General features: G+C 36.4%; 1 protein-coding gene across 5 annotated transcripts in view; it reads left to right on the plus strand.

The window, feature by feature from the left end:
- The window catches only part of DENND4C (DENN domain containing 4C), a 390193-nt gene extending 379244 nt beyond the window's left edge, over positions 1-10949 (plus strand). For all 5 annotated transcript variants that reach the window (XM_064437871.1, XM_064437869.1, XM_064437872.1 and 2 more), the window contains 5 exons: positions 172-417; positions 1755-1872; positions 4197-4350; positions 5446-5510; positions 6211-10949. In XM_064437871.1, coding sequence (XP_064293941.1) covers positions 172-417; positions 1755-1872; positions 4197-4350; positions 5446-5510; positions 6211-6347 — 720 coding nt within the window. In that variant the 3' untranslated portion in view covers positions 6348-10949. The remainder of the gene's footprint in view (positions 1-171; positions 418-1754; positions 1873-4196; positions 4351-5445; positions 5511-6210) is intronic.
- The last annotated feature ends 1415 nt before the right edge of the window (positions 10950-12364 follow it).

Genomic DNA, 12364 nt, shown 5'->3' on the forward strand with positions numbered 1-12364 from the left:
ATTAAAGTTATTGTGTGTTCAGTATTTCCAGAGGCTTCTTCTAAAGATCAAAAGAAACTATGCAATGGGGGATTTCAGGGCAAGTAATCCTGAAGAGCATTTCTGGAAGAAAAAAAATCTTTGATTTTGTAAAAAACCACAGTTTTTCTTTTGCATGTGTTTTGTTTTTAGGGTCCTTTAATAAAAAGACCTAACCCGCTCCCTGTATCTGTACCCTACTTGAGTCCTTTGGTACTGCGTAAGGAGCTTGAATCACTGTTGGAAAATGAGGGAGAGCAAGTAATTCATACATCCAAATTCATCAATCAACACCCCATAATTTTCTGGAACCTGGTTTGGTATTTCCGACGGTTGGATCTACCTAGCAACTTACCTGGACTCATTCTAACATCAGAACACTGTAATGATGGAGTGCAGGCAAGTGGCTTCCTCATATTAGAACTGCAGATATTAGAGTATGCTAAATTTGAGAGTCTGGTTCAAAAAAAAATCTGGTAAGTAATTTCTGAGTAGTTTGGATCTAGGTTCCTGGTTTTTATAATACAAGTAGATAGGTTTGTCTTCTACAAGGAATCTTGAAGGAAGATGTGTGAAAATGGCATTCAAATTCTAATCAAGCTGTTCTTTTTTAAAAAGCCAGAGAATAAGATTCATTAATGAGAAGGCTGATAACGTAGAAGAAAACAAGGTGTGTCTGTGGAGACCTCTCAAGTTGCAATACATTGTAATCCACATAGTGTGGGTTACATACTTCAGTATATAAACCTTTTAAGTTATTGGCCAATATTTTTTGTTCTTTTCCACTAACAGTTTTTGCTATTAAACTCCACTGAGTTTCATTACTATATGAATAGAACAAAATAACATAGAATGGACGCTGTCTTTTAAGTATTTTGCACTTCCAATTTTAAGGAGCAGATGTTTTTCTGAAACCTATATGATTTCTGTATGCAAGTACCAAATTCAATAGGTATTAGTACATGATGCATGCAAAAAAGTATTTTCTTATCTACCTGTATGCACTTTAATTTTAAAATTCTCTCCCTCAACTTTCAAAAAAAACCCCACCTTGAACCAAGAACAATTTTCCAAGAAATCCAGTAGATGACCAATACCAATGAAAGATAAAGCATACTGGAAAAATACAGTGCATTATCAGAGAAAACTGCAAGATGGGACATAATATCTTGTAATCACTACTTCAGATTGACACACTAGTGGTAAATCTTTCTTGCCCACTAATTCTTATTGGATTAGCGATTCCAGAGGGACTTCATTTTATAAAATAATTATAGAAATGGAAATAAATGGTTCATATTTGTATGCAAATACAGATTCTTTCTGCTTCTTGGGAAGACTAACACATAGACATGCATACCAAATCTTAATCAGGTCAGAAAATACTAAGGTATGGCATGATAAGTAGTACAAATCAAGTAACATGTTTGGTGCACAAAAAATATTTTCAGATACATACTTATAAATGTTTTCTTCAGATATCTGTAGAAAACTGAAAGGTTTTCATACATTAGGCTAAACTAGAAAAGGCAGTTGCAGTATGTTGCAGTACTTGCACCTTTGTTCTGGTTGACTGCAGTTTCCTCTAGACAACATCAACTGTTCCTGTTCATTGGGTTCAAAGTATAAAGTAAATAATTTTTTTTGTTTGCAAAATGAGTAAAAAAGCAGTTTTTAAAATAATAAGACTGTACTGAAGTTTTTAAAACTTTCTCCCTTTCCTCATGTTTTTTTAGCTTCCTTTGACATCTCTTGCTCAAGATAGCAAGCTAGTATACATCCACCTTCTGTGGGACAATATCAATCTCCACCAAGAGCCCGGGGAGCCCCTGTATATATCTTGGAGGAATCTCAGTAAGTAAAACAAATGTTACAGAAAGCAGAGGGAGCAGAGGCTATGGAAGGAAACAGTTGTTTTGTGGTGTCTGAAGTACACAGCCCATCGAGTTGGAAAGTTTTTTTTGGTGTGTGAAGCATCTGCAGTTCCTTAGGTACTTAACATAGTCTCAAGTGTCAGATTATTGGTGAAAATATCTTACTGATCTGTGTGAAAAGGTATGTTGTCTGTTTATGTGTCATACACTTAAAAACAAGGTGGGATGATTTCCTCTAGATGTGGTGCTACATAAGCTTCACCTGATTGGAATGTTTCACTACATTACCTGGTTATATCTATGCAGGCATGAAAAACAAGACTGTATTACAAAAAAGTGGCTTGTTTTCTATAAATTAATGAAAGATCACAAGTCCTATTAATATGTACATTTGGCAGCCTACTTGACTGTCAAAAGGTAAGATCCAAGAAGGCCTTTGCTACCATAACTTGATTTGGAAGGAAGAAAAAATCCAGGCAGACTGGTTATGGGAACATCAGGATTTCATTACTCCTGATCAGCAAAAAATTTTTGTTGACCTAAACTTCTCAGTCTGTGCTTTAACTTCTAAAAACTATGCTAAAAACTATGTAGCATGCTAATTCTTGTTCGAAGGAATTAAAAAACGTTTGTTGAAACGGGTCCTGAAAATAAACAGGCTGATCAGAAAACGTCAAGAGCACAGAATAAGTTGTGTTGTTTCCCTCAGCTTCTACAAAAGCATATTGATTTGAGCATAATACATGAAAAGCATCCCCAAAGCATTCAGACATGAATTAAGCATAAATTTATGTATTTATGAAAACAAATGAGCAAAAAGCCTGTTTTAAATGTAGAAGAAAAGTAGTAGTATTGTAGATAGGCTTGACAGCAGTGTCAGAAAGTATTTGGAAAACAGGAAATTACATTTATAAATCCTCATATATGACAGTTTTACAAAAACTTCGGGTTGGTGTGATTATGATTACTAGCCTTAGTCTACATTTCATTTTCACACCACATGCTTGCTGTGTAATCTGTAGACTTATTTTTTTGCCAGTAAATGGACTATTCCCTCATGAGTCACTGTTTTCCAAAGAATAATAGTTCAGTGTTATTCTAGAAGTGGCAGTGTAAGCAACAAATCATGATTATCAATGTCTTGACAATTTTCTTTCCTGTTTGACTCAACTGTACATTATCTATCTCAATATGTAGCCCAAGGTTATCAATGAATTTTAGATGGCTTTTAAAAAGGGATTCATAAGAAAAGTTTGTTTGATAAGGACTGTGACAGTGTTTTCTTCCAGTTGATTTCTTTTTCTTTGTGTAAAAATAACCTTAGAATCATACAACCATTAAGCTTGGAAAAGACATCTAGGATCATCAAGTCCAACCATCAACCCATCACCCCCGTGCCTCCTAAACCATGTCCCCAGGTGCCACGTCTATATGGTTTTTGAATGCCTCCAGGGATGGTGACTCCACCACCTCTCTGGGCAGCCTCTTCCAATGCCTGACCACTCTTTCAGTGAAGAAATTTCTCCTAATATCCAATCAAAACCTACCCTGACACAGCTTGAGGCAATTTCCTCTCATCCTGTTGTTAGTTACTTGAGAGAAGAGACAAACACGCACTTCGCTACAGCCTCCTGTCAGGTAGTTGTAGAGAGGGATGAGGTCTCCCCTCAGCCTCCTCTTCTGCAGACTAAACAACCCCAGCTCCCTCAACCTCTGCTCATAAGGCTTGATCTCCAGACCCTTCACCAGCTTCATTGCCCTTCTCTGGATATGCTCCAGGACCTCAGTGTCCTTCTTGCAGTGAGGAGCCCAAAACTGAACACAGTATTCAAGGTGTGGCCTCACCAGTGCTGAGTACAGAGGCACAATCACTTCCCTACTCCTGCTGGCCACACTGTTCCTGATACAAGCCAGGATGCTGTTGGCCTTCCTGGCCACATGGCCACACTGCTGGCTCATGTTCAGCCAGCCACCAACCATCACCTTCTTGGATTTAACTTAGTTTTTGAAACTTTAGTGCAATAAATCTGAGCTAACAGCCATCACAGGCAACATCTGATGCTGGTTGCTTTTCAGTTCTTTGTATTTCTCTGCCAGGTGGGAGCTCTTGCACATGGATACTTGATGCATTCTGTCACTTTTGTGGTGGCTTAAAGACTATAAGCAGGCAAAGCCTTTCCAGTGTAACAAATTTCTGTAGATTGAGTAGAGGTTCTCTATATATCTCACTTTCTGAAATACCTTCTGCTTATTAAAGTGAAAAAAAAAATACTGTTTTAATATCTATACTGTTTCATTTCCCAGATTCTTCTGAAAAGAGACTCTCCACAGTAGCAGAAGATCAGCAGGCAACAAACACTTTATTGGAGAACATCAAACTAAGTATTCAAGAAAATAACGTTGTTAAACCAATCAACCTACTTCTACAGAAAATTAAGCCAGCTGTGAAACGACAGAGGTAAGGGGGTAATCTCTTCTTACTTTCTCCCTCCTCAAAGTTAAACAAGGTGAGACTGTATATACTTCATAATGATAATTCCATACGGACCTCTTGGGAATATTCAATTTCATTTGTGTCCACTAAACACTATGCATATTTGTTTATGCCCATGTTTACACACAGATGCATTCTGTAGCCAGATGCATAATTCATCCAAATCAAATGAATATAATTCTTTAATCAAATTGGACATTTTACAAATTAATAAGAAAATTGCAGATATTGACTATGCAGATTTTGGTGTTGCTCCAGATCTAGCAAATTGATAAATACAAGTGTGCAGCATCCTGTTGCAGTATCGGGAATATTATCCAAGCTACGTAGTCATACCTATTGAAGTTCTACCAACCTGGAGTACTGGCTAAGAAAAGTGGATACAGCGTGATCCACAAACAAAGGAAGACATATAACAAACTCATATACAGTACATTTTGCCATCTGCACTACAATTCAAAGAGGGCTTTGTACAAAAGCACGGCCTCTGAAGTAAATTACAGCAGATACAAGATGTGTTTGAAGCCTGTCATGCTAAGTCAGCTTTGCTTCTGTGGTTACTAAAAAGAAACAAGAACTAATCTGCCTAAAGAAGAATCTCCGAGTTCCACAAGGAAAAAATTAATATGTAATTGTTTAGTGATAGCCAGTTCTTAGACAGATCATCACATTCTGAAACAAAAAACAAAGTATGGGTGATCTGAAATAAGCCTGCTCCTTGTACTTCACCTTCAAGCAGGAATGAGTTAATGAGTAAGTGGCACTTAATTTTGTGTTTAGTGTTTTTCTGGAGTTTTTATGGCATATTTGGCAGAGGGATTTTTCACAGAAAATGTAACTGCTCGAATTTGGTGATAATATGTTAATGAGTTAAAGAAAAATATTCCGGCATGAGAAAACCTTAAGTTAGTCATCATGTAGATCAGTCACTTTCTTCACATGCAAGATCAACAGAACAGTTGCAGAAACTCCATAATGGAAGATCAGCATCTTCAGCACTGACTTTCTAAGCAGGATAGTTGGTGCTTTCATTGACTTGCCCTTCAAAATGTTTCCTAGGAGTTTTTACAGAGAAATTCTTTTCCTGTCTCTGGTGTCTCTTGGAAGAGAGAACATTGACATTGGTAAGTAAAAAATGCTGTTAAATGCATAGCGTCTGTGTATGAAATGTATGAATACTTTATAGGAAAACTATATAAAGTATAAAATTTATTTTTCATCTATGAGTTTCTAAGTAACTTTTCAATTGCTGTGTTTTAGTGAAAAGTACTGTGCTGTACTCTTCAGGTAGGTGTTGCTTTTATAAAAATGTAATTCAGATGGGGCCGTTAATTTTTACTTTGTTTGAAACCAGTGATCAGGTATTTTAAACAAAGTTTATTAGCTTGAATCTTTAATTCCTCATGTCTGAAAACTTGTTCCTGGTCTTGTCCATCTTTCTCTGACTCACATATGAGACCTATGTCATCTAGCCACCTGATGGCCCACCCCTTCTTGATCTCCTCTACCCTGACTTCTATTTGGTACTATGCAAGCAAAGGAACTCCCTTATGGGATGTGACAGGGGAAATCACTCTCTGAACAAGCAAACTGAACTGTGATAGAAGTAATAGGCATATGCTGTGATGTGTTGTGGAGCTCCAGCATGAAGATGCCTTTCAGGTTCTCTGAGAGGATACATTTTGAAAAAAAAAATTGTGGCTACTTAGGTTAAGATAATTATTTTGATATTATATAAAAATCACCAGAAGTATTTTATAGGAACAGTAGCATGCACTGTACAGGGTTTCTTAAATAACTTCAATTATTCTTTTTCTATTTCAGAGGTCTTTGATAATGAATACAGACTTGCACATAAAAATCTACCAAAGGATGTTCTTGAAAAGATGCAGAAAATAGATGCTCCACCAAGCAGAAGGGTTGAATGTTGTAGGAAGTGCTTTGGAGCACCTTTAATATAAAAATGAGGAAGACACACACTAAATCTCAGTGAGATAGAAGTAGAGGTGAACAAACAAGAAGCATGGTGATATACACACTTTGAATCCCAAAAGGTGGTAACTGAGCAATTTGTCAAACAAATTTCATTGAGCTACAGCATATATTCTTGTCTTTCATCTTGTGAGACACAGTGTGAAGTATGTTAAAATGTTTTAAAACTATATTAATAGGGTAAGTTGGTTTCAGTGATTGATTTGCCTTTTTTTCCTGTATATACTTCTCCTTTTCCTTCCTCAAATCTTTCCCCCACAATATCAAGTTGTTCAAACAGATGATGATAAAACAGCAGCCTATAGTTGGTGACTTTCTTAAAGGCCACCAATATTTGTGTATTTTAATGAAATACCTTTTCTGCCACAGAATACTTAGATTCTTCACTACTTCTTTAGAATGACCTTTACCTAAACAGGGATCTTTTTAATGGTGTGCAGTATGTATGTATGAATATAAGTATTTGAGGCTTTGCATTGGAAGTTGCAATGCAGTTGCTTTTGTCAGATCACAGTACCTAAAATTGCTACCGTTGTCCCAGTCAGTATTCTAAATTGTATTTGGCTGACCTTGTCATAATGTATGTCTATAGTTGTGAAAACCAGAAACTTAGGCTCAGTTTTCCTATATTCTCTATCTGACAAATTAAAGATCCTATGAATGTACTGCTGCTTTCTGCAGAAGAATGATAAGCTTCTACACTAAGCAGCTCAGAAAAAGCTTTTCAAAAATTAGATAGGAAGCGTAAATGGCATTAGGATACATACAAGGTTTGTCAAACAGGTAGTCTGAAAAAAATATGCTTTATACTGTATGCATGTATGCTTAAAAAGTGTCTTTTCCTTGAATTCTTTATCAGCCTCTCCCATGGTTTCACGCTAGCCTGTGGGTTAATTATTTTGCACTGATAGTCCAAAATCAATATTTCAATTAGAAAGTATTTATAATTGTGGTCTTCAAGGTATATGTTAGCACAAATGAAGTGCTTGACTGTATGATCTGAAAAGATGAATCCATCTTTTGGATTGATTCTAGTAGATAAGACACTTCCTCACCTCATGTATCTAATTGACTACAGTAGTCATAGTCTTGGCAAGAAGAGCCTGGCTACTAGTCAACAGATTAAAAGTTTCTGTTACTTGAGAAATATTATAACATTTATGAAATTGAATGGTGTGGCTTTTCTGATGGAATTATTCCTAGAGGGAAAAAAAGAGTAAGATTTGTAGCATGTTAAAGGAGCATAGCTAAAACTATAATCACATCTGAGTATGAATGTATTTACTTCATACTACTCTCTTTCTTTAAAATTTTCATGCTTGAAAATGATGAGGGATGAAGATCTGTCTGGAACAGCTTCTACATGAAACAACAAAACCAACTTCTGTTTTTTCATGAGGCTAAAACAAGGGATTTACACTATTTGTGACAAAATACATTTGTATCATAGAACAATTCCTTGGATTTTGTCTAAAAGTGCTGATCCTAAGTTAAAATGGGGATATTGTCTAGACAGATTCTCTCCTGATGAAAATGTTGCGCTTTCTCAACAACTAAAAGCAAGAAAGCACACACTGAGGGTTTTTTTTTTAATTCTCTATTCTTTGGGTTTATGCATGATTGCTTGCAGATATCTGACCTGCATCACAATAGAAGAGTAGATCTTGATTCTTCGTGCTTTCCTCTCTTCTAATTACATAATTGACATGCATGGTTCTGTCCTTCTAAAGTAAAAGTCTCTCTGAAGCCTTAGTTCACACAACTTAATATTTCTACAAATCAAAGCAGCAAATTTTCCTCTATAATTCTATACTGATCATAAACATACAGCTATACAAAGACATTTTTTGAGTGTTAAATGGGCAAACCGTATGATTATGTGACGCAACTTGTGAGGAATCAAGTTCTAGTTATCCTTAAATTCACCCAGCTCACTGAATTACAAAGAATATCTGTCCAATGAGTTCTGTTTTAGATAATTGGTGACATCCAAATTGTTTTGAATCATTTTGAATAGTATTTTTATAAACCCAATTCTGTAAGCAGATCACCTTCATTTCAAATCAAGCATCCATTCTGTTGCTGAAAATGTAGATTAATCAGGCAGTAGTGTTGTAGAAACAGCAAAGCAGATCGTGTCACAGCATCTAGTGCTAAATGTTAGACTTTCCCCAATTATATACACTAAAGAAAAAAAAAACCATAAACCATGAGGGGAAAAGGACAGATGCAGGATTGAACTTGCTTTGATTTGCTCCTGCATATTGGCATTTCTGTACACTACAAATTAACTTCTATTCCTGTTGTATGTGGCTGGATTTCAGAGTGGTAGAAGTCCCGCATGTAATTACGTGAAAACTTGAATCTGCCTATTGAAATGTATTCTTTAACATAGAATGACAAAAGTAAGCGCTTACTCTTTTTAATTTGGATTTTTTTAATGCCTAGTTTTTAATAGCTAACAAATCAGCTCGTTCTTGAATTAAATCCATGGTTAAACAAAAAGGAGATCTTCGAAAGCAATTTGATTATCAAGCTTTCATCTAAAGAGATGCTTTCCTGGTAAAAAAAAAGTAGTTCACAAAAATTTGAAGGGAATTAAGAAATGACTGGATTCTTTTTCCTAGTTGCTTTCTCTCCTTTCAAATGCATGATGGCACTTCCTGTTCTTCCTTTGACTTTTATGTCTCCTCCTACAAACAGGTAGAGAGTACACAAGCTTTCTGAGATGTAGGCTTCCCTAATTTGAATGCTGAAGAACTGTGAGTTTGCCTAAGAAAAGGGCATGGCATAAAATAGCTTAACATAGCTTAATACTCATATGGTTGGAAATCTGGCCAAAAATTAACAGGGAAAAGTCTTCAAAAGATTTTAATGAGTACATTGCAAACACTTTTGTCATTCTGGAAACTGGGCGCTAAATGGCTAGTAAGTTCTTCTCTGCAAGTTAGTAACAGCATGAACTTCTTGGGCTACATAGAAATGACTCAGTTACCTACAAATGCTTCTAATTTATTTGATTCTGCACTCCTAGAAATGCAAATTTATCTGAATCCACAATGCATGAATGAGCTTGGTTCTGTTTTTCTCTCAATGTGAGCAGAAAAAGTAGCATTTTACTCACTTGCAAAATTCTTGCCTCAAAATACTCTTTCTAGTAGCTCAACAGCCAGTGTTCAGGAGGAGATGGCTCTTTGTGTGTATTTTGGAATTCTCACATATAAATGTGAAGAACAGTATTCATTTCAAAACCTGCAATGTGTGCACAAAGTGAGGGTGGTGTAAGCCAAACTTATTACATATGTGGATGCAAACTGTTAATGAATTTCAGGTAAGCCCAGGAACTTAGAAAGTTTGTGTTGAAATAACAACTATCACAGCAAAGCTTCCTTGAATTATAGCCCTAAGGATGTTGAACTGCAGTCAGTTAGTTATGCTGAGAAGATACTATCTTGCACCTTTCACCCAGCTATAAAACAGTTAAATATAGCTTGTGTGCTCATATAAAAATAGCTATTTTTTCAAGAATTAAAACAACAAAAGGGGTCTTAAAGGTTTAGAATCAGGATTCTTAAGTGACAAATTTTCTTTTGTGAATTATAAATATATTCTGGCACAATACCAAGAGACAACAACTTTAAAAACCCTGTAGGTACAGGAGACTGATGTGGCTGCAGTATTGGCACAGTCATAGGTACCAGCTTTTACATGTTACTAGGAGCATCTGTATGTTACTTATAGTCATATCCTGCCTTCACAACTTATATAACGCAAGTTTAGACAATACAATTTTAATGGAAAATATTATATTTAGTATATGTGTTTCAGACTAAATTCATTTATTTTGCAAGTAACTTAGTCTTGTTCCTAGTGGATTTTCACATTGGTTAAGCTCAAGCTACATTGCACTAGTGAATGAATAATTTTATTCCACTTTAACTGTGAATTACTGGCTTTTTGTATTGCTGCAGCTAGAAGAATATACCTTTCATTGAGTTTACTGCTTTCCTTGAATAACTGCAACATAGGGGATATTTTCAAAATGTATATTAAATTAGATCATAGAAATTATATTTTTAAAAAGAAATTTTTTAAATTTAAGTAACTGAAGAAACCCAGTCAGTAGTCTTCTCTTTTTAAAACTCTTAATTCAACAATCACTTCAATGCAGATGACTTTATTTCATTAAATGGTAAGCAGGTCATCTTATTCACATAACTGTACATTTTCAACAAAGGTCTTTTACCTAATAAAAATCTTAAGGTGCCCTCTGTATATCAGCTTTTCATTATGGACCTTTTTAAAAAACAAACACCCTTGTAACTTTTAAGTCATGAAACTGAATGGTTGAATTGAACTCTGTGCTGTATATTGTGATGCATACGAGGAGAGAAACGGGGGGAGGGGGGGTTTATTTGTTTTTTCAGTCTGCATCAGTCAATGGTGCAAATAAAAGGGATTGTTTGCTGTTTTTAGAAGCACATTGAACTCCTTTTAGGAGCTTAAAATAAACTGTATTGTAATGAGGATGAAAGGATGTAGTGTGAATAAATTATGAATTTATTATGCAAGCTGGGAAGTTTTCTTTAATGCAATAAAATTTGCACTGGTTTAGAGACTGTTTTGAACAGTTGAAAAATGGCATCCATTTACAGTGCTTTGATTAACAAGTGTTTCTCTGTAATGTTTTTGTACATTTGACAAATATTTCTTTAGTTAAAAGGGCACTCTGCCGTTCTGAACTCTATAGATGTCCTAGACTAAGAAACAATTTTTCATTTCTCAAAATAAAATATGTATGCATCTGTTGCATTAATAGATGAAGAAATTTGGCAGAAAATAAACCCAGCTGTGGCTTATTTGCAATCCAGCTGGTCCTCAGATATCAGAGGGGCTGGGGGCGGCTGGTCTTAGATTCTGAGTGATACCCGATTCAGCGCTGTTAGTCCATGAGGGATTCACCAACAGGACGACCACTCGCTATTAGTCTAGTCGTGCCCAATAGCGCTTCACAGCCAAATTCACTAACAGTGTGGTTTATTGAAGTAACAGAAATAGAGGTTCTTATCAGATTGCGGGTGATAAATACACTGTCTGCAAAGCACATGCAAGTATAAAGCACTAAAACACAAAACACAAAATAACAAGCTTGTTCTCCAAATTTCCTGGGGCATCACTCGGTATAACCAAGTGTTTGAGCCACACCCAATAGGAGTTCCTATGGGTATGAAGAGAGATTCAGCCTGTTGACTGATCCCAGTAGTCTGCAGTGGTATCTTCCCTAACGTCCCTCTCTCTTGGGGTCATTATTCTACTATTTTATGTTTTAGGTGGAGCTTGAGTGACTCTAATCATACATACTTTCATTATGGATCGGTGTAGAAATTTCTCACTTTGATTTAAAGTTACAGGCTAAGAGAAAAGCAGAGCGCATGCTCAGTGAGGGGTGGTTGTAACAGGTTTGCAGGATTCCTATACACAAAGTTCACCCAACACAATATTTAAAAAGCACAACAGTATTTATGCACAGAATCACAGGTTGGAAGGGACCTCAGGGTCCCTTTCTAGGAAGAGCACAGTCTAGACAAGATGGCCCAGCATCCTGTCCAGATGACTCTTGAAGGTGTCCAACATGGCCGAGTAAGCCTCTTCCCTGGGGAGATTATTCCAATGGTTGACTGTGAAAAATTTTCCTCTTGTGTCCAATCAGAATCTCCCCAAGAGCAACTTGTGTCCATTCCCCCTTGTCCCCTCCATGTGACTCCTTGTAAAAAGGGAGTCTCCATCTTCTTTCTTTGTAGCTACCCCTTAAGTACTGGTACATGGTGATGAGATCCCCTCTGAGCCTCCTTTTCTCAAGGCTGAACAAACCCAGCTCCCCCAGCCTATCCTTGTATGGCAGGCTTCCCAGTCCTATGATGATCTTCGTGGCCCTTCTCTGGACACCTTCCAGCCTGTCCACATCCTTTTTGTATAGCGGGGACCA

This window comes from Phalacrocorax carbo, chromosome Z, assembly GCF_963921805.1.
Source record: "Phalacrocorax carbo chromosome Z, bPhaCar2.1, whole genome shotgun sequence".
NCBI classification, from domain to species: Eukaryota; Metazoa; Chordata; class Aves; order Suliformes; family Phalacrocoracidae; genus Phalacrocorax; species Phalacrocorax carbo.